Source organism: Budorcas taxicolor, chromosome 5, assembly GCF_023091745.1.
Source record: "Budorcas taxicolor isolate Tak-1 chromosome 5, Takin1.1, whole genome shotgun sequence".
NCBI lineage: Eukaryota > Metazoa > Chordata > Mammalia > Artiodactyla > Bovidae > Budorcas > Budorcas taxicolor.
This window is the reverse complement of record NC_068914.1, coordinates 161,931,515-161,954,074: the sequence shown is the minus strand read 5'-3', so window position 1 is coordinate 161,954,074 and position 22,560 is coordinate 161,931,515. Positions and strand designations below refer to the sequence as shown.

Here is a 22,560-nt window from a genome sequence, read left to right as displayed (position 1 = left end):
CAGAGAATGGGTGATAGGCCCGTGGCTGTAGGGGAAGCCGAGGGCATCCGGTCTGAGGCCAAGGTGCTAGAGCGTGGGGTGGAGTGGCCGGGGAAGGGTCCTCAGGCAGGGCCCCGGCAGGACTGGAAGCTGCAATGTCGGGGGCCGATCCCCACGCCTCTCCTGTGCTGGAGTCTCACCAACCTGGAGCAGCTCTGCACCGCGGCCCCCAGGCTGGGAGGGCCTGACCCCTCTCTCAGGGTCACATCCACCCCGCCCCGTGAGAGGCCCCCTCTTTGGGCCTCTCTGGTTTCAGCCTAAGACTGGGAGCGACAGTGCCCACCTCGCCTGGCTCTGGAGGCTGAAGGGTGAGTCATCGTGATGCTGGAACAGCCAGTGTGATGGCCGGCAGTTGGCAGCCCTGTTGGTGTCATTTCAACCTTCTGAGCTGAGTCCCTAATGGACACTCAGAGCCTTAAACCCAGTGAATTTCCCCCTTTCGTCTTGTCTGCCAGAAAGCTCAGGTCTGAGTTCTGGGCTCAATTTCAGGGGCTCCCCTTGCCTGGGCCGGTAAGTCTCAGCTGGGAGGAGTCACCTGGCCCTGCAGGCTCCAGCTCTGCCCAGCCTGGAAGTCACTCAGGAAGATCCAAAAAGCCCTCGAGACCTGGGCCATTTCTGTGGAGACAGGGCTGACGGAATGGTCCCCTCGGCTCCTGCGTGCTCCTCCAGGATGACAGACGGCTGCCAGGCAGGCTCACACTCCCACCGTCGACGCCCAGAAAGCCCACACTCAGAGGTCACAGGAAAGTTATACCCAACAACCCGAATTAAATTTATTAAGAGGTAACGGGTTTTCAGCGAATTTATTAATCAATTTGACAATGCCTGGGGATTGTAATATAAAAATAATCAGTTGGCCTTCTCACCAACGTGAGACGCCAAGAAGGTGTCATTTAATTTTCTAATGCCGACTGCCACCTTTCCAAGCTTATTGTTGCATTAATTGAGATGAAAACTTTGCAATTTGGAATTCCAGAGGAGCATGTGTTCACTCCGTCTGGAGCCTGTGCACACAGACGCCCATGACTTGGTGGTCCGCATGGGGTTCCTTGCCCAGGGCGCAGGAAAGACGTTGAGGTCAGCTGTAACCTCGGGTCAACAAGGTGCATGGAAGAAGGGGCGCAATCCCTCTGGAGCCGTGCGCTCATGAAAGGGAAGGAGGGCCGGGTCTTCCCTCCATCCTGCCCCACCCATGGCAGGCAGCTGAGAGTCCTTGTCCACACCAAGCCCACTCAGACCAAACATCCCTCCCAACGGCCCCCAGCCTCCCCAGGCCAGAGGTCAGCAGACAGACGAGGCTGTCCACACAGCGAGCCCCGACAAGACTAAAGAGCCCCACGCCAGGACACGTGTGGGCCCCCGGGGAGAGGCAGCCCTGGAGACCAGAGGCCGACACGGCCAGGGCCCGGGGTCAGCTGCAGCATGGACCCGGCTCCGAGTCAGGGTCTCAGCCTCCCTCTGCTGAGTCCCCAGGCTGCCCTCTGGGCTGGGGACGCCTCCAGTCCCAAGTCAGGAAAGGAAGGTGAGCAGGTGCTAGGCCCCAGGGACTCTCCGGAGGGAAGAAGAGCACGTGGAGAGGAGTTGTGTTAGGACCGACGCTTGTGCACACAGACACACTGAGACAGAGAGACAGACAGACACACACACACAGAGACACACACAGATACATATACACAGACACACTGAGACAGATACACAAACACACACACTTATACACACAGAGACAGACACCCACTGACACAGACACACAGACACACACACACAGAGACACACACACAGACACACTGAGACAGAGAGACAGACACACACACAGAGACACACAGATACATATACACAGACACACAGATACAGATACACAAACACACACACTCATACACACAGAGACAGACACCCACTGACACAGACACACACACACACACACAGAGACACACACACAGACACACTGAGACAGAGAGACAGACACACACACAGAGACACACAAACAGATACATATACACAGACACACAGATACAGATACACAAACACACACACTCATATACACAGAGACAGACACACTGACACAGACACACACACACAGAGACACACACACAGAGACACATACACAGACCCACACTGACACACACTGACACAGACACACACACACACAGAGACACACAAAGAGACACATATACACAGACACACTTAGACAGAGAGACAGACACACACACACAGAGACACAAACAGATACATATACACAGACACACACACACAGACACACTGAGACAGAGAGACAGACAGACAGACACACACACAGAGACACACAAAGAGATACATATACACAGACACACTGACACACACAGACACAGACACACTGACACAGACACACACACAGACACACTGAGACAGAGAGACAGACACACACAGAGACACACAGAGACACACAAAGAGACACACACAGAGACACACTGACACACACAGAAACAGACACACTGAGACAGACAGACAGACAGACACACACACACACAGAGACACACACAGATACATATACACAGACACACAGATACAGATACACAAACACACACACTCATACACAGAGACAGACACACTGACACAGACACACACACATACACACACACAGACACACACAGTGACACACACAAAACACACAGAGATACAGACACACTGACACACACAGACACAGACACAGACACATCAACTCACACACAGATATAAACACAAACACACACACACACAGACACAAACAGATACATATACACAGACAGACAGATACACAAACACACACACTCATACACACAGAGACAGACACCCACTGACACACACACACACAGACACACAGAGACACACATACAGACCCACACTGACACACACAGACACAGACACACTGACACAGACACACACACACACAGAGACACACAAAGAGACACAGACACACTGACACACACAGACACACACACAGAGACACACACACAGACGCACACTGACACACACACAGACAGATACACACAGAGACAGACACCCACTGACACACATACACATACACACAGACATAGAGACACACACACACAGATACACACAGTGACACACACACAAAGAACACAGAGACATATACACACGTACACACAGAGATACAGACACACTGACACACACAGACACACAGACACATCAACTCACACACAGATATAAACATAGACACACACACACACACAGAAACACACACACACACACAGACACTCGACAAGCCATCTACGTTTTGACACCGTCCTCATCTCAGACTTTGCTATTTCCCTGAGGGTTTCTGTTAAGGTCTCCTCCTCCGAAATGACCACCTGTCTCTGGGAGCAGAGCAGGGGGCTATTTCCCGCTGGAGCGGCTGTGACAGGGAGACGGAGCAGGGGGAAGGAGGCGCGGGTCACCTTGCAGCCTGGACCACACAGATGCGGGCGCGTGCGCGTGCGGGCCCCGGCCACCTTCCCCACGTCCATGCCTGCACCGCGGCCACCACCCCGAGTCAGCTCCTTGCAGCCTGCCAGCCACGCTGGGCCCTGGGGACCTGCCCCTCCCACCACCAGCTGCAGCTGGGGGACGTCCAGCAGACACACCTCTTCCTTCCCAGAGCCACTAATCATCTGAGGACTTCGGGGAGCCCCCAGCTGGGGGAGACCCAACGGCGGCCACCACGGGGAGTGGGGAAGGAGGCACTCGGAGGCAGCTTCCCCTCCCGCACCCCAGCAAACTGGCTCCTGGCACCTGCACAGGCAGGGGCCGTCCCAAGACCCCACGACACCCACCCAGGGCCTGCACGAGCCTGCCTCACGGTCGGCCCTCAGAGCTCCAGGGGTCCAGCGGGCCTAGCAAGCGAGCTGGAAGGGCAGAGTCCTTGCCATCCCGGGGGGTAGCACTGAGCGTGACTCGGCCTCAGGAAGCTCATGCTGTGAATCTCACACTGATGAGCAGTTTCTCTGCAGACCTGGGTGCGGCAAGATCAAGCCGTCTTCCAGCAGGACGGCCCTTGGGGCTTTGTCAACTGTCTCCCCAGGAACGACAGGCTCCTTGGACTAAAGGCATCCAGAAGGACTGGACGCTGGATGGCACCACCTCCTGGAAGCCTGAGCCCCCCGGATGGTTAACAAATGCTTCTGGGGTGATGGGGCCCTGGGGAGCGCCAAGCACAGCACACGCCCCAAGGCTGCCCACTGACCAGCTTGCTCCCTCCAGCTGCTCCCAGTTCCCAAGACTCGGCAACCTCCGGCAACCAGTGAATGTACAGTCCTGGCCACCCCAGGAAGTGCTGGGTGTCACCGCACAGCAGACGACAGCCGTGCCCGTGCTGGCCAGCACACCCCTCCGCTCAGGTCAGGGGAGGATGGCCCCTAAGGACCGAGGCTTTATTTCTCTGGTCCAGGTTGTGCAACACACCCTCCAGCCTCTCGCACACCCGGCGGTTTGGACTCCCTCTTCCCTCCCCCACTCCTGCCCCCGGCTCCTTCCCTCTCCTCACTGGCTACCACTGGCTCCTTCTCTGTATCTGTGAGGCTGCTTCTTTTTCGCTACATTCACTGGATTTCAAATAAAAGTGACATCATACAGTATTTGTCTTTCTCAGTCTGACATTTCACTCAGCACAGTACCCTCCAAACCTATCCATGTTGGTGCCAATGGCATTACTTCACTCTTCTTTATGGCTGAATACTCTTCCATTGTGTGTGTGTGTGTGTGTGTGTGTGTGTAAATACCACATCTTTATTCATTCAACTGCTTCCATATCTCGACAATTGTAAATGATGCTGCTATGAGCACTGGGGTGAACGTGCCTTTTTTAATTAGTGTTGTTTGGCTTGTTTTTTTTTTCTGGATATATACCCAGGAGTGGGATTTTGTGTTGTATGGTAGTTCCACTTTGAGTCTTCTGAGGAAACTCCATGCTCTTTTCCACAATGGCTGCACCAAATTACACCCTCACCAACAGTGCAGAAGGGCTCCCTTTCCCCATGTCCTCACTAACATTTGTTATTTGTGCTCTGTTTGATGATAGCCACTCTGACAAGTGAGAGGGGGTATCTCACTCTGATTTTGATTTGCATTTCCCTGACGATTAGCGATCTCTGTTTGTTTCCAAGGCAGACCATTCAATATCATGGTAATCCAAGGCTATGCCCCGACCAGTAACGCTGAAGAAACTGGAGTAAAACTGTTCTATGAAGACCTACAAGACCTTCTAGAACTAACACCCCAAAAAGATGTCCTTTTCATCATAGGGGACTGGAATGCATAAGTAGGAAGTCAAGAGACGCCTGGAGTAACAGGCAAATTTAGCCTTGGAGTACAGAGTGAAGCAGGGCAAACGCTAATAGAGTTTTGCCAAGAGAACACACTGGTCACAGCAAACACCCTCTTTGAACAACACAAGAGAAGACTCTACACATGGACATCACCAGATGGTCAACACGGCAATCAGATTGATTATATTCTTTGCAGCCAAAGATGGCGAAGCTCTATACAGCCAACAAAAACAAGACCGGGAGCTGACTGTGGCTCAGAAACTCCTTATTGCAAAATTCAGACTTGAGTTGAAGAAAGTAGGGAAAACCACTAGACCATTCAGGTATGACCTAAATCAAATCCCTTACGATTATACAGTGGAAGTGAGAAACAGATTCAAGGGATGATATCTGATAGACAGAGCGCCTAATGAACTAGGGACAGAGGTTCATGACATCATACAGGAGGCAGTGATCAAGACCATCCCAAGAAAAAGAAATGCAAAAAGGCAAAATAGCTCACTGAGGAGGCCTTACAAATAGCTAAGAAAAGAAGAGAAGCTAAAGGCAAGGGAGAAAAGGAAAGATATACCCATTTGAATGCAGAATTCCAAAGAATAACAAGGATAGATAAGAAAGTCTCAGTGATCAGTGCAAAGAAATAGAGGAAAACAATAGAATGGGATAGACTAGAGACCTCTTCAAGAAAATTGGGGAAGTTTTCATGAAAAGATGGGCACCATAAAGTACAGAAATGGTATGGACCTAACAGGAGCAGAAGATATTAAGAAGAGGTGGCAAGAATACACTGAAGAACTGTATAAAAAAGAGCTTCATGACCCAGATAACCACGATGGTGTGATCACTCACCTAGAGCCAGACATCCTGCAATGCAAAGTCAAGTGGGCCTTAGGAAGCATCACTACGAACAAAGTTAGTGGAGGTGATGGAATTGCAGTTGAGATATTTCAAATCCTAAAAGATGATGCTGTGAAAGTGCTGCACGCAATATGCCAGCATATTTGGAAAACTCAGCAGTGGTCACAGGACTGGAAAAGGTCAGTTTTCATTTCAATCCCAAAGAAGAGCAATGCCAAAGAATGCTCAAACTACTGCACAATTGCACTCATCTCACATTCTCAAAATTCTCATGCTCAAAATTCTCCAAGACAGGCTTCAGTGGCATGTGAACCATGAGCTTCCAGATGTTCAAGCTGGATTTAGAAAAGGCAGAGGAACCAGAGATCAAATTGCCAACATCCATTGGATCATTGAAAAAGCAAGAGAGAGTTCCAGAAAAACATCTACTTCTGCTTTATTGACTATGCTAAAGCCTTTGGCTATGTAGATTACAACTAACTGGAAAATTATTCAAGAGATGGGCATACCAGACCACCTTACCTGCCTCCTGAGAAATCCGTATGCAGGTCAAGAAGTAACAGTTAGAATTGGACATGGAACAACAGACTGGTTCCAAATAGGAAAAGGAGTACATCAAGGCTGTTTATTGTCACCCTGCTTATTTAACTTCTATGCAGAGTACATCATCAGAAACGCTGGGCTGGAGGAAGCACAAGCTGGAATCAAGATTGCTGGGAGAAATATCAATGACCTCAGCTATGAAAATGACACCACCCTTATGGCAGAAAGTGAAGAGGAACTAAAGAGCCTCTTGATGAAAGTGAAAGAGGAGAGTGAAAAAGTTGGTTTAAAAGTCAACATTCAGAAAACTATGATCATGGCATCTGGTCCCATCACTTCATGACAAATAAATGGGGAAACAATGGAAACAGTGACAGACTTTATTTTGGGGGACTTCAATATCACTGCAGATGGTGACTGCAGCCATGGAATTAAAAGACTCTTGCTCCTTGGAAGGAAAGCTATGATGAAACTAGACAGCATATTAAAAAGCAAAGACATCACTTTGTCAACAAAGGTCTGTCTAGTCAAAGCTATGGTTTTTCCAGTAGTCATGTATTGATGTGAGAGTTGGACTATAAAGAAAGGTGAGCGCCAAAGAACTGATGCTTTTGAACTGTGGTGTTGGAGAAGACTGTTGGGAGTCCCTTGGACTGCAAGGAGATCCAACCAGTCCATCCTAAAGGAAATCAGTCCTGAATATTCATTGGAAAAACTGATGCTGAAGCTGAAGCTCCAATACTTTGGCCACCTGACGTGAAGAACTGACTCACTGGAAAAGTCCCTGATGCTGGGAAGGATTGAAGGCGGGAGGAGAAGGGGACGACAGAGGATGAGATGGCTGGATGGCATCACCAACTAGATGGACATGAGTTTGGGTGAACTCCGGGAGTTGGTGATGGACAGGGAAGCCTGGCCCTCTTTGTGATGGGGTCACAAAGAGTCGGACACGACTGAGTGACTGGACTTGACTGCACTGATGATTAGTGATATTGAGCATCTTTTCATGTGCCCAGTTGGTCATCTGCATTACTTCTTTGGAAAAATATTTATTAGGTTCTTTTGCCCATTTTTTAATTGCCATGATTTTTTTTTTTAATGTTGAGCTGTAGGAGCTGTTTATATGTTGGATATCAATCCCTTATTGATCATACTGTTTGCAAATATTTCCTCCCATTCACTATGCTGTCTTTTCAGTTTGTCAATGATTTCCTTTGCTTTCAAGTATAATGAGGTCCCGTCTGGTTATCTTTGCTTTTATTTCTTTCACTTTTGGAAGTAGCTCCAAAAAGACAATGCTAGTGAATCATGTCAAGGAGGGCTCCACCTCTGTTTTCCTCTAGGAGTTTTATGGTATCCCGTCTTGCATTTAGATCTTTAAGGCCTTTTTCTTTTATTTCTGTAAATGGCTGTTTCACTTTTTTACATGAACTGTCCATTTTTCCCAGCAGCACTTATTGAACAGACTGTCTTTTCTCCATTGTATCTTCTTGCCTCTGTTATCATGTATTAATTGACCATAAGCGTGTGGGCTTATTTCTGTGCTCTCTGTCTTGTTCCATTGATCTGGGCATCTGTTTTTGTGCTAAAGCCATGCTGCTTTGATAACTGAAGCTTTACAGTATAGTCTGAAGTCAGGACCGGCGATGTTCTTCTTTCTCAGCTCGGTTCTTCATTCTCAAGATTTTTTTGGCTATTCAGGGTCTTTTGTATTTTCATACAAACTTTAAAATCGTTTGCTCTAGTTCTGTGAAAACCCCCATTGTATTCTGATAGGGATTGTGCTGAATCTGCAGATCACCCTGAGTAGTACCGTCATCTTAACAGTACTGGTTCTTCCAAGCCCAGAGCATGGCCTGTCGGCCCCTCTGTGCGTCTCCCTGGGTCTTTGTGTCATCTTCAGTTTCGTTCATCAGTACCTTCCAGTTTTCTGAGCACAAGTCTTCTGCCTCCTCAGGTAGGTGTAGTCCTAGATATTTCATTCTTTTTGATACAATGACAAATAGGATTGCTTCCTTAATTTCTTCTAGCATTTCAGTGTTAGTGTATAGAACTGCGAGAGATTTCTGCCTATTAATGCTGTACCCTGCAGCTTTAACAAGTTCATTGGTAAGTTCTGGCAGTTTTCTGGCAGCGTCTTTAGAATGTTCTATGTACACTATTCTGTTGTCTGTAAGCCATGATAGTTTAACCTCTTTCCCAATGTGGATTCCTCGTATTTCTTTTTCTCCTCTGATTTGCCATGGCTAGAACGTCTAAAACTATGTTGACTAAAAGTGCCGAGAGTGGTCACCCTTGTCCTGTTCCTGACCTTAGAGGAAATGCTTTCAGCTTGCCACTGTTGAGTACGATGTGAGCTATAGGTCTGTCATATACGGCCTTATTATGTTGAAGTAGGCTCCCTTTATGCTCTGTTTCTGGGGAGTTTTTTCTTTATGATAAAGAGATGTTACGTTTCACCAAAAGTTTTATCTGCATCTATTGAGGTGCCCATATGGCTTTTATTCTTCAGTTTATTAATGTGGTGTATCTGTACTGATTTGCAGACATTAAAAAACAAGGAAGCCCCACTTGACTGTGATGCATGATCCTTTTAATGTTCCACTGAAGTCAGTCTGCGAGTATTTTGTTGAGGGTTTTCATGTCTATGTTCATCAGTTACATTGATTTGTAAACTTTTTTGTGTGGTATCTTTATCTGGTTTTGATATCAGGGTGATGCTAGCTTCATAGAATGAGTTTGTTAAATATTCCTTCCTGTGCAAATTTTTGGAATAACTTTAGAGGGATAGGCATTAACTCTTCTCCAAACATTTGGTAGAATTTACTTGATGCTAAAGCTGAAACTCCAGTACTTTGGCCACCTCATGCGAAGAGTTGACTCATTGGAAAAGACTCTGATGCTGGGAGGGATTGGGGGCAGGAGGAGAAGGGAACGACAGAGGATAAGATGGCTGGATGGCATCACTGAGTTGATGGACGCGAGTCTGAGTGAACTCCGGGAGTTGGTGATAGACAGGGAGGCCTGGCGTGCTGTGATTCATGGGGTCGCAAAGAGTCGGACACGACTGAGCGACTGAACTGAACTGAACCTGTGAAGGCATCTGGTCTGGACTTTTTCTTTGTTGGGATTTTTAAAATTGCTGATTCAGTTTTGTCACTGGCAATTGGTCAGTTCATATTTTTAATTAATTAATTTTAATTTGAGGATAATTACAATATTGTGATGGTGCCTGCCACACATCAGCATGAACCGGCCACAGGCATGCATGTCCCCCCCACCCCCCGAATGCCCCTCCCCCCACCCCCCGAATGCCCCTCCCCCCACCCTCCAGGCTGTCACGGGGCACGGGCTTTACGTCCTCTGCGGCATTCATCAACTGCCACTGCCCATCTGTTACATATGGTAACGTATATGCTTCAAGGCTCTTTTCTCAGATCACGGTACTCTCTCCTTCTCCCACTGAGTCCAAAAGGCTGTTCTTATGTGTCTCCTTTCATTCCCGGAACAGAGCATCACTGGTACCGTCGTTCTAGAGTCCACAGGTGTGCATTAATATATGGTATCTGTCTTTCTCTTTCTGACTTACTTCATTCTGTATAATAGGCTCTAGGTTCCTCCACCCCATTCGAACTGAGTCGAATGTGCTCCTTTTTACGGCTGAGTAACACGCCACTGAGCATGTGTACTGCAGTTTCCTTACCCATTCACCTGCTGATAGACGTCTAGGTTGCTCCCACGTCCCAGCTGTTGCAGTCGGTGCTGCGGTGAACGCTGGGGTGCAGGTGTCTTTTTCGGTTCTGGCTCCCTCAGGGTACATGCCCAGGAGTGGGATTGCTGGGTCGCATAGTCACTTTCTTCCTAGTTTTTCAAGGAATCTCCATAGTGCTCTCCACAGAGGCTGCATCAGCTTGCATTCCCACCAACAGTGTAAGAAGGATCCTTTTTTTCCACAGCCTCTCAGGTCGTATTTTCTCTCTTCCTGGTTAGGATCTAGGGCACTGGAGCCTGCCCATCAAGTGGTCCCCAGTAACCACTTGGGCCCCAGGGCCCAGGTGAGTCCCCTGCTTGGTGACACCCCCAAGCTGTCACACATCCTCACTGGGGAACAGAGTGCCGTCCATGCCACTCTGGGGCCTGGTCTCTCCTGGAGACAGTGTCTCTGTGGACCTGTCCCTCCTGCCGATTTAATCTGGGCCCTTCATGCTAGCAAGCCATTCCCATGACCTTCACAGCTTTTCTGAGCCTGACGATGGTCTCAGGGACCCTGACACACCGGGAGAGGCGACGGTCCGCGCCAGGTGCGCTCAGGCGGACAGTTCTGCAGACGCAGTGCCAGATGCCAAGGCTGCTGGGATGCCTCCGGGTTAAGGCTGGCCTTCAGTCCCCAGGCAGCACCGCAGGCTGGTGGCAGCGCTGGGCAGCCCTGGTCAGTCAGCCGGTGACCACCCGACCCCACACCTCATGGGGAGCAGGTGTCGCAGAGGTTACCGGCAAGACCCAGAGCTGAGGAGTCTGGCACGCGTGTGTGCTGAGTCACTCAGTCCTGTTCGACTCTGACCCTACGGACTAAAGCCCCTCAGGCTCCTCTGTCCATGGGATTCTCCAGGCAAGAGGACTGGAGTGGGTTGCAGTTTCCTTCTCAAGGAGATCTTCCCAACCCAGGGATCAAACCCACGTCTCGTGTGTCTCCTGCACTGGCAGGCGCGTTCTTCACCACCAGGGCCACCTGGGAAGCCCGAGGAGTCCCGAGCCTGGCTCACCTCCCAGCCTCTGCACACGTGGGGAAGACTGGGAGTCACGGTGGGCCTCTGCGAGCCTCAGTTTCTCCTTCTATAAAAAGAAAACCATATTGCCCATCTCCCACTTTGACTATCACAAGCACAAGAAATCTGGCACCTCCAGCAGCAGCTCAAGAAATGTCCTTCCTGGAAGGGCTGCAGCCTTGTGTGTGGGTTCCTGGGCACGGGAGCTTCTAGATGCAGCTGGCTCAACTCCAGAGGCAAATGTGTGTCCCAGCTGCAAGCAGGCATGCCCACAGTGGGGGATGGCACCCATAGTTGCCCTGCTCAGCAAGCTCACAGGAGGCTTGGGGCAGGAAGTCTGCAAGGCACCCAAGCACCCAAAGTTTCCCCAGTGCACACCCTTGGCCCCAGCCCACCAGCTGGAGGGAGCCCTGCAGTGGCCTCCGAGATCCCATTTGGGAGCCCCCGCTGTGACCATGCTCTCCTCCCCTGATCCCTCCACCCCACCCCCCGCATCACGAATCTCCTCTCTGAGCCTCCCAGGCCCCTTGGGACCAGCTGGGGGTCCCAGAAGAAGGTCCTGCTCTGTAGCCCCCTACCCACACTGGGACCCTGGGTGCACCCCTGACTTCCTTCAGTCCCACTCTCCTCTAAGATGAAGAGAAGTGTCGAGCTGGGAAGGTTGCCAGGTCGACCCAGGAGCAAGTGGACACTGTCTGCTGCGTGCCTGGAGGTCCATCCTTCCACCGGGACTGAAGCTGAGTGGCACAGGAGGGCCGGTGCCCACCTGTCCCAGGACGGCCCGTGAGAACCGGGCAGCCTCACTGCATGGACAGCCCTGGGGTGACAGCATCCGTCCCTCTGGGCAGCAGGTCCGGCCTCGGTCACCAAAGCCCTGGGAGGTGGAGTCTGCCAGGCTTGGGGAAGGCTGGGGGCTTTCTGCAGGACCCTGGGTGGACCCTGGAGGCAGGCTTCCACGTGGGAGTCTGGATGGGGCAGGGGTGAGAGGTGCCGCAGAGGGGAGAGTCCAGCGGCAAACGGGGCCTCCATTGGGGTTACAGGAGGGCAAAAAGACGAGGCGCCAGCCACGGGGACCCCGGGGCCTGGATGACCTGTCTCCTCTCGGAACTTTGTTGTATTAAAAAGTTGGTAAAGGCTCTTTCCCCAAGTGGGTAAGGAAGTCAGGGTCAAAGCAGGTGGGTCACTCCAGGTCCACCCCACCCCCATCGGCCACATTTGCATCAGAGCCTTTTTCATACACACGTGTGAATGGTTGACAGTGGTAGTCGGCCCAGATAAGTCACCTGCAGCACCTGCTCTTTGCAGGCCCTGACCCAGCGACAAGGACAATATGAACACCGGGAAGCCCGGGTCCTGCCCAGAGTGGGTCCCAGCCAGGGTAATCGCAGAGCCCACATGGCTAGAGGCCAGCGGGCCCAGAGCCCCTGCCTCTGGGGGAGCTCCTGTCTGCTGCTGTGAGTGGAGACGCCCCCACCTTCCAGACGAGCCCAGGTCACAGGAACAAGACCTGGCCTGCTCACACGTGGCCACGCTTGGCAAACATGGGCCCCGAGGACCCTGAGTCCAAGCCCACGAGGCCCTGCAGGACAGGGCCAGCTCCTGACCCTCCCACATGGCGTCTGCCTGATCCCAGGAGAGGACGTGCTGAAGCTTCAGCCACTCCGATGAGAATCTGACTGGTGAAGGCCCAGGTCACCCAAAGCCAGAGCTGCGTCCTGCCCAGTGCTGGCAGAGGACGAGGCTGCACGGAGCGTCCACCATCACAGGTGGCTTGGCCCGCCCCGGGGAACTTTCTAGGCCCCAGAGAGTCCCACCGAGGACACTCCGGTCTGTCGCCTCTGCTTGGCGGTGCTGAATCAGGCTCCTCTGTCTCTCAGAAGTGCCTGCCCCTTCACTGGCCCCAAGAAAACAGGGGGAGCAAAGAGCGTATCAGGTCTGAGGGGTCAAACCAGGGCGGTGAGCACGAGGGAGGTGCCTGCGGTGTGCAGACTGTTCTCCGAGGGCAGGCCCATGGCCGGGGCGGGGCTGACACACTGAGGGGACACAGGTTTCTGGGTGTCCTGCCCACTTCCCAGTGCGACAGAGAGAAGCCTTCTGCCCCCTGAGACGGTGACGGCGACTGGAGCGTCTTGCAGATCTCCATGACGACCGCATCTGATGAAGCTGTGTGCATCCCCTCCACACACTCCAGGCCTTAGAGCTGGAGGCGGCCGGCCGCCACCCCGCCGCCCCGCGTGGGCTCCTGCTGCCCCTGCCTCTAGGAGCTGCCCCCTTTTCATCCCGGAACCTCACGATGAATACCGAGCTAAGACAGACCGAGCACCGACCGCCGCCAGCAGACGCATTGCTGTTGACCACGGAACACTCATCTCGATTCGGTCGGAGTCTTTGTAAAGAGGCACGGGGGTTGCCACGTCTCTGGGACTTTGGTGTCGGAAGGCCTAGGCCTGCGAGAGGGTTTCAGAGGCGCTGGGTGCCCAGGCCAGCCTCTGCCTCCCTGCATGGCGCCCTGTCAGGGCCACAGAGCCCCCCACATGTGCAGGAGAAGGAAAGAGAAGCGCTGGACTGCAGGGAAACTTGGGGCAGACCCAGCGTGGCTCCACAGCCGGCCTGCTCCAGCCACCAGAGCAGCCGCGAAGACCATAAATTAGCATCAATTAATTAACACGAGCCCTATCAACCCATTAATGGCATTTAGTATATCCGGGGAAGTGCTACCACGTAATGGAGCTCCTGCAGAGAAACATAATTTAGAAACAGCGCCGGGAGGGGCCACTCACCTGTGTCCAGCGACAGCCAGGGCGGCGCGGAGGCACCAGCGCTTCAGCTCCGCAGCATCCTCACAGGAAAGGCCTCCGGAGAACGGCCCGGGTCCCCCAGACTCAGGGCTTCAGGCCGTGGGTGTGCTCTGGAACCCTCTTCCTCAACGCTCAGTAAAGTCAGATGTGAGTCAGGTCCTGGAGAACCGGCAACGCCCTTCCCCTCACCCAGGTACCTTGCAGCAGGAGACGCCGGACCTGGCCCAGCTCCAGCCGACCTGCTCCCGGGCAGGTCAGCCAGGCCAGGACGACCCTGCGTCACCGCGTCACCGCGGACTTTAGTGAGTGAGCTTGGAGACGCTCGTAATGCTGGCGCTGACTTTCCTCAACAGTAGATGAACTCTCCCAAGCGAGCTCAGGAGAAAGCCGCCCGTCACAGGCCGTCAGCCAGGACCCCGGGGGCACCTGCCCCACCGCGTGAACCAGCCTCTCGTGCTGGACTCCCGAGACGCCAAGACGGGCAGATGTGACCCACCCGGGCGACAGGGTGTCCTGAAAAGCTCGGGGCCCTGGCTCCCCACTTTGTCTCTGCAGGCACTCAGTTCTGGCTGTCCTCTTGGAAAACCATTCTGCAGCCATCGGTAAACCAGAGGCGCTGCGCTGAGCACCCTGCCCTGGAGAGGCCGGCCATGACCATGAGGTTGGGGGTGGGTGGAGCCTCGACAGCCAGATGAACAGGGAGCACGTGGTGAGGCAGAGGAGCCGGCATACTCGAGGGAGGCTTCCTGGAGGAGGAGGTCTCCAAACCTGGGGGTTGGAGGTGTTCCGGGGACCAGTCCAACTCCAGGTTCCCACTTTGCATTCGCGACAGCACGGTGGGCAGTTACCGCGGGAGGGGCCCCGTGGGCAGCAGGACATTCCAGCGAAACCAGGTGTTCAGGAGACAACCAGCACACACACGTTCCCACGGAGGGAGCCCGGGGTGCAGGCCCCAGAAGACTCCGCCAGGCTAGGACAGAGGGGCGGAGGGGACCTCCCTGGGCAGGAAAGGTCAGCCGTGACGGTCAGGCCCTGAGTGATGTTCGTAGGGAGGAGCGGCGGGTGCCAACGCCATTCTAAGGGGAGCCGGGGCGGGGAGCTCCTGGCAGCCAGCCTGGAGGCAGTGGCCCTCTGAGAATGACGCTGATGTGTGCACAAGGAACTACGCTGATGGTGCTGCAGACAGACCTGGAGGATGGCGAGGGGTGTTTGGGAGAAGGACTTCCAGGAGGCTGGGCACAGGGTCAGAGCCAGAGGCTGTCCTCAACACAGAGGCCCTGGTGGAGGCGGGCAGGGCAAGAGAAAGCTCCAGGGATGGAAGGGGGTTCAGGGCCAGAGCCTGGGGCTGAGCAGCTGGGACGGGCTGAGGCTGGAGAGAGGCTGGGCAAGGACCCAGAAGAACGGGGCGCCCGGCCCACGGAGAGCCCCCTCCTCTGCTGCCTCTGGTGTGGACCGTCCGGCGTCCCCAGGACGCGAGCCCAGGAGGCCACTGTCTCACCTGTCTCTGTGTCCACACGCTCCCTACCTCCCTGTCCCACGGACGCGCAGAGGCAGAGATGCGGGGGCTGGGTCTCCCCGCTCCTGCCTCCTTCAACACGCTTGGAAAGACAGCCGGGTCCCTGGGTGGAGTCCCTCCGAGGCCAGCCCTCCAGGGGGGAGGCTGACCCCACAGCGGGTGGCACATCAGGACCCGGGACCGACCGGGAGGTGAGAACAGCGTGAGAGGAGTGTGGTGTCCCCAGGGCCATCTCACCACGGAGCCGCCATCCTATCAGACCCAGAACCCCACGCCCAGGATGCAGCGAGGCCCCGGGGGAGCCGGAGGAATCCCGCCGGCCTCGGTGGAGACAAAAGCGATTCCACGCCCGACTCCTGCCAGCCGCTGGCACAAATAAGGAAATGCTCCAAAGCCTGTGGGCGCCCTCCACCACGTCCGTGGGGTGAATGAGGGATGGGGCTGGCTGCCCAGAGCCACTGCCAGTGGCCAGGACGTTTGCGGGAAGCTGGGCCTCGGAGACAGCGTGTACGGCCTGCTGGGAGCGTCCGTCAGCGTCCCTCCAGGGTGGAACCCGCGCCGAGGGGCCCCTGGAGGGAGGAGCAGGCGGCTGCTGGAGGCCTCCCAGGCGCTGCAGGCACCCTGGGGCAGGCTGCACGGTGCTGGCCCAGCTCTGGGGCCTACGGATGGCGTGCCAGGCTGCAGGGACAGACGGACTCCCCTGCCCCAGGCACTCTCGGCCCCGGGAGCCAGCCCAGGCCACAGTCCTCCAAACACACAGCCCACAGGCCCCGCGGCCGCCCCCGGGTGCACAGGAACCTGCCTCACGGCCCCCTCGTCAGCTGCTCTCCTCCCCGCCACTGGGCCGGCACCCGGGGCTCTGGGTGACAGGTGGCGTGCGGTGGAGGTCATTAACTCCAGAGCACCACCACTCTGATGCAGAAATGAGCCCTTCTAACTCAGCGCAGCTGCGGAGCTATATAAAGAAATGGGGATTTTAATGTTTGCTTTTCTTCCCTTTTCTGGTGCCACATTATCATAACATTTTCCCATAATTACGCCCATAAAAGTCACCTGAAAATACTTCATGCCACAGAGACTGATCTCCATACATCACTCCGGCAACGTCGAGGGGCAGGTCCGGAGCAAGGAATTCCAGGGCATGGGTCAGCCCGCACGCTTGGTGCCCGAGGCTGAGCAGTGGCACGTGGCCTCCTTCCTGGCTGTGCTGTTTCCCGGCCTCGATGAGAGGGAGGGGTGCGAGGCCCCCCGGGGGGAGCCCTGCAGGGTGCGGCCCCTCCTGGCCACGCGAGTGAGGGGAAGGGTGGGGGAGCACCGATCTGCCTGGCTGGCTTCCGGGGGCAAGCCCTCCCCACCTCACGCCCACCCTGGGCATGGAGTTCCGCTAACACACACCCACCGACAGGTACCCTGTCTCTCCATGGTCGAAAGAAACACACGGGGTACAACTCCCGCCAGAAAGTGATCAAATAAAAAACTCAGTAGGAGGGGAAAAAAAGACAAGAAATAAACTTCTGAATGGCATCACTTCATTAAGTTTCCAGTACTTTCAATTTTACCTCTTGGAAAACCCCATAAATAAAATGTGAACAGCAGGAAAGTGGCCTAATCTCTCCTAAATATGCAATAAATTGTATTTGTAAAGAAAACGCAGCACCGGAGAGCCTACGCTTGGTTAGTATTCTAATGGGTCAACAACAATTCAGAACTTGTTTGTGGTTTCGTCTTGTAGTTGTGTGCGAACGATGACGCGAGACTTAACTTGAAGCTGCCATTCAATCCTGATGAGATTTATTCAGAAAAAATGAAAAGTCAACAACAGAGGCACACTGCCTCTCCCACCCTGCTCCCTTGTACTTTAAAATACGGACTTCCCTCCCAACGTTTACACGCTAGGAACGGCTGTCCATCAAGCCTGTCCAAATGGGGGACTCACAGTCTACATGAAAGCACAGCCTTCTCCACCTTTCGGATTAAATCCTGTGCAGGAATATCAAGTCAAGGCTTAGGGTCCTAAGGCAGCCTCTAGCTCAGCATTCTCTCCACCTCTCTCATCGTTATTACAGCCTGACTCGACGAGCTGACTCATTGGAAAAGACTCTGATGGGAAAGATTGAAGGCAACAGGAGAAAGAGGTAACACAGGGTGAGATGGTTAGATGGCATTACCGACTCAGTGGACACAAATTTGAGCAAACTCCAGGAGACAGTGGAGGACAGAGGAGCCTGGTGTGTTATAGTCGGTGGGGTCGCAGAGTCAGACACGACTTGGTGACTTAACAACGAACGCTGCAAGCTAGCATGAGAGACCACATCTTCGAGGTCTCAGGACGAGCAGAGCATACAAGCAAACCGCTCCGGTTTGGCCAGAGCTGTCCCATTCTAGCCAAGAACCGAGTCCAGACAGACCTCTTGGCTCTGGATATGCTAAGGGGAAGAGGACCTAGGCCAGCACTTTCCAAGCCGAAAGGACAGAGATCTCCCCCATCCAGGGAGATGGAGAGTTTCAGGGTCTCGTTCGAGCTCTTCATCTCCCCAGGACGCCTCTTTGCCGAGCACCCAGCCCTGCTGTAATGGGAATGTACACAGACACGGAGTACGCATCTTGAAAGAAAGCCATCGAGGGCCCCATTCCCCTTCCTGCTTCTCCTGGCAATTCTTCCCCAACAGGAGAAAATGACAAGGCTGTGTCACTATAGCAACTAACCTAATTGGTGGACTGCAGGTCTTTCTCCAGCCAGAGGGTGGAGCCCACGTCCTTAAACATGAAGCTCGGCAGGCTGCAAAAAAGCCAGGCTTTCAGGGGCCAAGAACAGCAGAGCACCCCTAACTGAAAACCAGGCCAGGAAATATTCCAGTTCTCTTTCAGCAGTGCCAGGAAGTGAACACCTTTTGTGCTGCAGCAAAATGCACAGATTGAACAGGCAGGATAGCTGAACCCTGTATGGTGAGTTATCAGTCTCCCTAATTAAGGATACAGACAGATCTTCTCCAAAACACAAAAACATTTCGGGTAATAAAAATCCTGACAGATAACAAAAACAATTCACAAACACGGATGCTAACTATTCTTCTTCATCCCAGATATACTGGAAAAGAGAATGAAATCCCAGGGACTGTTCCATTTGCATTTTATTTGCTTTATCAATTTTACAAAAAGAAGGGGGGGTTCTTTTTTCTCCAAGACTGCTGTTCCAAGCTATCAATCATTATTATGTCTATTTCGAATTTCAGTGCCATGCGTTAATTTCTCCAAGTACATATGTCTACTTCCTATTTTACGGAAAGGTTTTAATTTCCCCAAGTGCCTTTCTGGTGTAATGGGGTGTGTCCACAAACGTTACCTTATTGTCAATTATCGGATTCCATGGAGACAACCATAAGAATGTGGTGAACCCAAGCTTCCACTATTAATGATTTCTGCCATCCTGGATAATAAGATGCTTTTTACCACATGTCCTCGTCTTGGTGGAAGAGCTGTTTCTAGAATGCCCTGGAGGCTTCCGAAAGGCAGCCTGAGTGTCCCACAGGACGTCGGGTTCCGCCAAGTGTCTGAGCAGCGGGCACAGCGCACTCTGACCCCCGCCGGGAGCAGGCGGCCGTCTGGCAGAGGTGTGAGTGTCAAGACGGCAGAGAGAGGGGGTTCCCTTTCAGGTTCAAGCGGTGCTGGCGCGGGGGTGGAGCGAGCAGCGGCTCCACACAGAGCGGAAGGCGAGAAAGGAAAGGCCCTGGCTGGCGTACCTGGGGCGGGAAGTGTTGAAGCCACGGGCGGAGGTGTCACACACTTAACAACAATTAGCGGCTGTTCTTTTCCCCACCCCGAGGGCTGCCTCCCCAGCCAGCCTGCGGTGGCCGGGTTCTCACCGAGATACTCTCCCCAGAGCCAGCAAGGGACAGCGGCAGCGGGCGCGGACAGGGACACAAATCGCCTCCCAACACGGGCGGTTGTGGTTGTCCCCTCTCCCTTGCCGCCACCAGGAAGTGCATCCACATGGCACCTCCTCTCGAGCCCCGAGTTTACCTGGCCGGGCACCCTGCCCCAGGGTCCCGAGATGGCCGCAGGGAGCTGGGGAGAGGACGCAGGCCTCCTCCCTCAAGCCCCAGACCCCCTCCCCCTCCAGGCAGGCAGCCCCGGAACGCACCAGGAGAGGCCCCTGGGTGCCTCCCCAGGGAGGCGGTGCCAGCCCGGGCAGCTGGGCTTCTGACCCCGCAGGGAGCCTTCCGGCTCCGAGACCCCTCCCCACCGCAGCGCGGCTGGCAGCTGTAGGGAAACGCACAGCCCGGCTCAGACCAGCCACCCCATTCCCGCTCTGAGCACGGATTCCCCAGGGTTGCGGGTTGGGGGGTCCTGTCGGAGGACGGGGCACCCGCGCGCACAGGGTCTCCATGGCCCGCTGCGGTCCCATTCTGGAGAGCGCGAAGGCTCGGGCTGGAAGCTAGGAGGCCGAGCGGGGGCTGCGAGGAGGTGGCGGGGAGCGTGGTACGCCGCCGCCGGCCTCTCTCTCTCTCTCTCTCTTTTTTTGTAAAGAATCCATATTTTTCCATCGCCTCCCGCGCCCATGGCAATTCTCCATGACAGGTGCTCCTCAGCGCCCGTCCCTTCCTCCTGCTGGGGTGGGAAGGGACCCGGACCCTGTGCCAGGCGGCCGGCGGGGGAAACCTACCCCACCCCCAGCCCTCGCCATTCCGGCTGGGAACCCATGCCCGGACGCTGACCACTCCCCACCCACCCCAACCAGCCGCGAACCCGTGTCTGGAGCACTGACTACTCACCCCCACCCCAGTCCTTAGGCTCAGTGTCCGACCACCTCCCATTCACGCAGTGCTCAGCCTGTGCCCCTGACACAGCGCACCCCGACGCAGCCAGGCAGACCCCAGCCTGTGCCCCGGGCGCCCACCAACCCGTGCCACCCCAGCCCCGAGCCCGCGGCCCCGCGCCAGAGCCACGGGGGTCACCCGGTTCTGGTCCCCGGACGCTACCCGCGAAATGCCAGCGGCAGTGGGCACCCCACCCCTCACTTCTCTGTTTTTAGGAGAGCGCCGGCGAGCCTGCTTCCCTGCAAGCCAGCAGCTCCGGCCGCGCGTCCTAGCCCGAGCCCCGCTCCTGCCCCGGGCGCCCCGCTTCGGAATCGGCCGCCGCGTCCCCCCCACGTTCCCCGAGCGAGTGTCGCCCGCGGAAAGCCCCGGGCAGGGCGCTCCGCCGCCACCCCTGGCAGCGCTACCCGCCCGCCCCAGACCCTCCGCCGCCTCCGGAGCGCGCGGCTCGGCCAAGAAGCCGCCGGCTCAGCTCGGATCGTGGGCCTGGGCCGGGCGCGGCGGCGGTACGCCGGGCAGCCGCGGGCATCGCCGCGTAGGGACGCGCCGCGCCACCCGGGGCCTGGCGCCCGGGCCCTGCCCCGGAGTCGGGGGAGGGAGGCTCAGCGCTGGCGCCGGCCTCGGAAGTGCCGGACCCCCGTCCTCCTGGCCCAGCGGAGGGCCGGTGGGGACCCGGGGGACCGCGCGCCCCGAGCTCGCAACTCCGCACGGACTCCGGGCGGCCCGAGGGGCGCCCCGCCGGAGCCGCGGCCCGGGATCGGGGGCCGGGGCCGGGACCCGAGGGCCGGGCGGGGGCCCGGGCCGCGCGGTACTCACTGCAGTAGGCGACGAGCAGGCTGGCCAGGATCATGAACGCCCAAAAAGTTGAGGACATGCTGGGCAGGGCGGTCGCATCTTGCCGGCTGCCGGTCCTGGGCGATGGCGCCATTGAAGCCGCGGCGCCCGCGCGGGGGGCAGCAGCGCGTCTCAGCAGCCGGCCCTGCCCGCGCCCCCGCGCCGGCCTCCACGTGCGGGCCCCGCGCGCGCCATCCTCCGCCGCCGCCGCCGCCGCCGCGCCCGGGCTCCGGCCCACTGCGCCCCGCGCCGGCCCGCCCCGCGCCGGCCCGCCCCGCCCCGCGCCCGCGCCCGCGCCCGCGCCCGCCGAGCCCGGGGACGCCGGCCCTGCCGCTCTGGGCGTCGCTGCGGCGCGCGGGCCACCGAGGCGAGGGGCGCTCCCGAGGCGCGCGCCCGGCGCCGCGGGGGCCCAACGCGGGCCCTGGTACAGGCGGCGGAGTCAGGCGGCGGAGGGGACGGAGCGCCCGAGCCGCGCCTCTGGATGGCGACAGAGACGGCCCGCCGCGCCCGCGCCCGGGGCCCCTCGCGGGGAAGACGGGCGGCCAGTGTAAAGTTTGCGGACCGGGCCGACTGGCCCGCCAGCCCGCGGGGCCCATATCCTCCCCTGCGTGCGGTGCTCGGTCCCCGACCTTGCCGGGGGTGGGGGCACCGGACTTTGTTCCAAGCACAGGAGTCTTTGGACCGTTGCCCCAGATGGGCCTTGTCTTTTCTGCTCAGAGTTGAATGTTGGCGTCCTTCTACCCCCAGACAGCACAGCCTTGGCCCCGTGCAGAGTCAGCTGAGTTCCGGCACCCGTAAGGCCGGGCACACGTCCCAGGAGCCCTGTCTTGGCCCCTCTGAAGCACCCCCCCCTTCTGACCACCGTCCTGGCCCTGGTGAGTCGTCTTGGTGCCCACTGTTCACAAGAGCCCAGTCCTGGGTCTCCAGCTCCTCCTCCGGAGACTGACCGCCTGTATTAACCCAGAGGATGGACCAAGCGCGTCCTCTGAGTTCAGTGTGGCCATCCCCACCCCTCCCTCTCCTGTCCCCTCAGCGGGACGTGCTGGCAAGTCTAGGTGCCCTCAGGGTCGTCCTTCCGCCCTGCGAGGCTCTGGCCCTGCAGCATCCAGGCTC

The 22,560-nt window shown here is 56.0% G+C and overlaps 1 protein-coding gene across 1 annotated transcript in view; it reads right to left on the bottom strand.

Moving 5' to 3' along the window:
* The window catches only part of TAFA5 (TAFA chemokine like family member 5), a 179,187-nt gene extending 157,646 nt beyond the window's left edge, over positions 1-21,541 (bottom strand). The window contains exon 1 of the mRNA XM_052641237.1: positions 21,430-21,541. Coding sequence (XP_052497197.1) covers positions 21,430-21,541 — 112 coding nt within the window. The remainder of the gene's footprint in view (positions 1-21,429) is intronic.
* Positions 21,542-22,560: the final 1,019 nt, after the last annotated feature.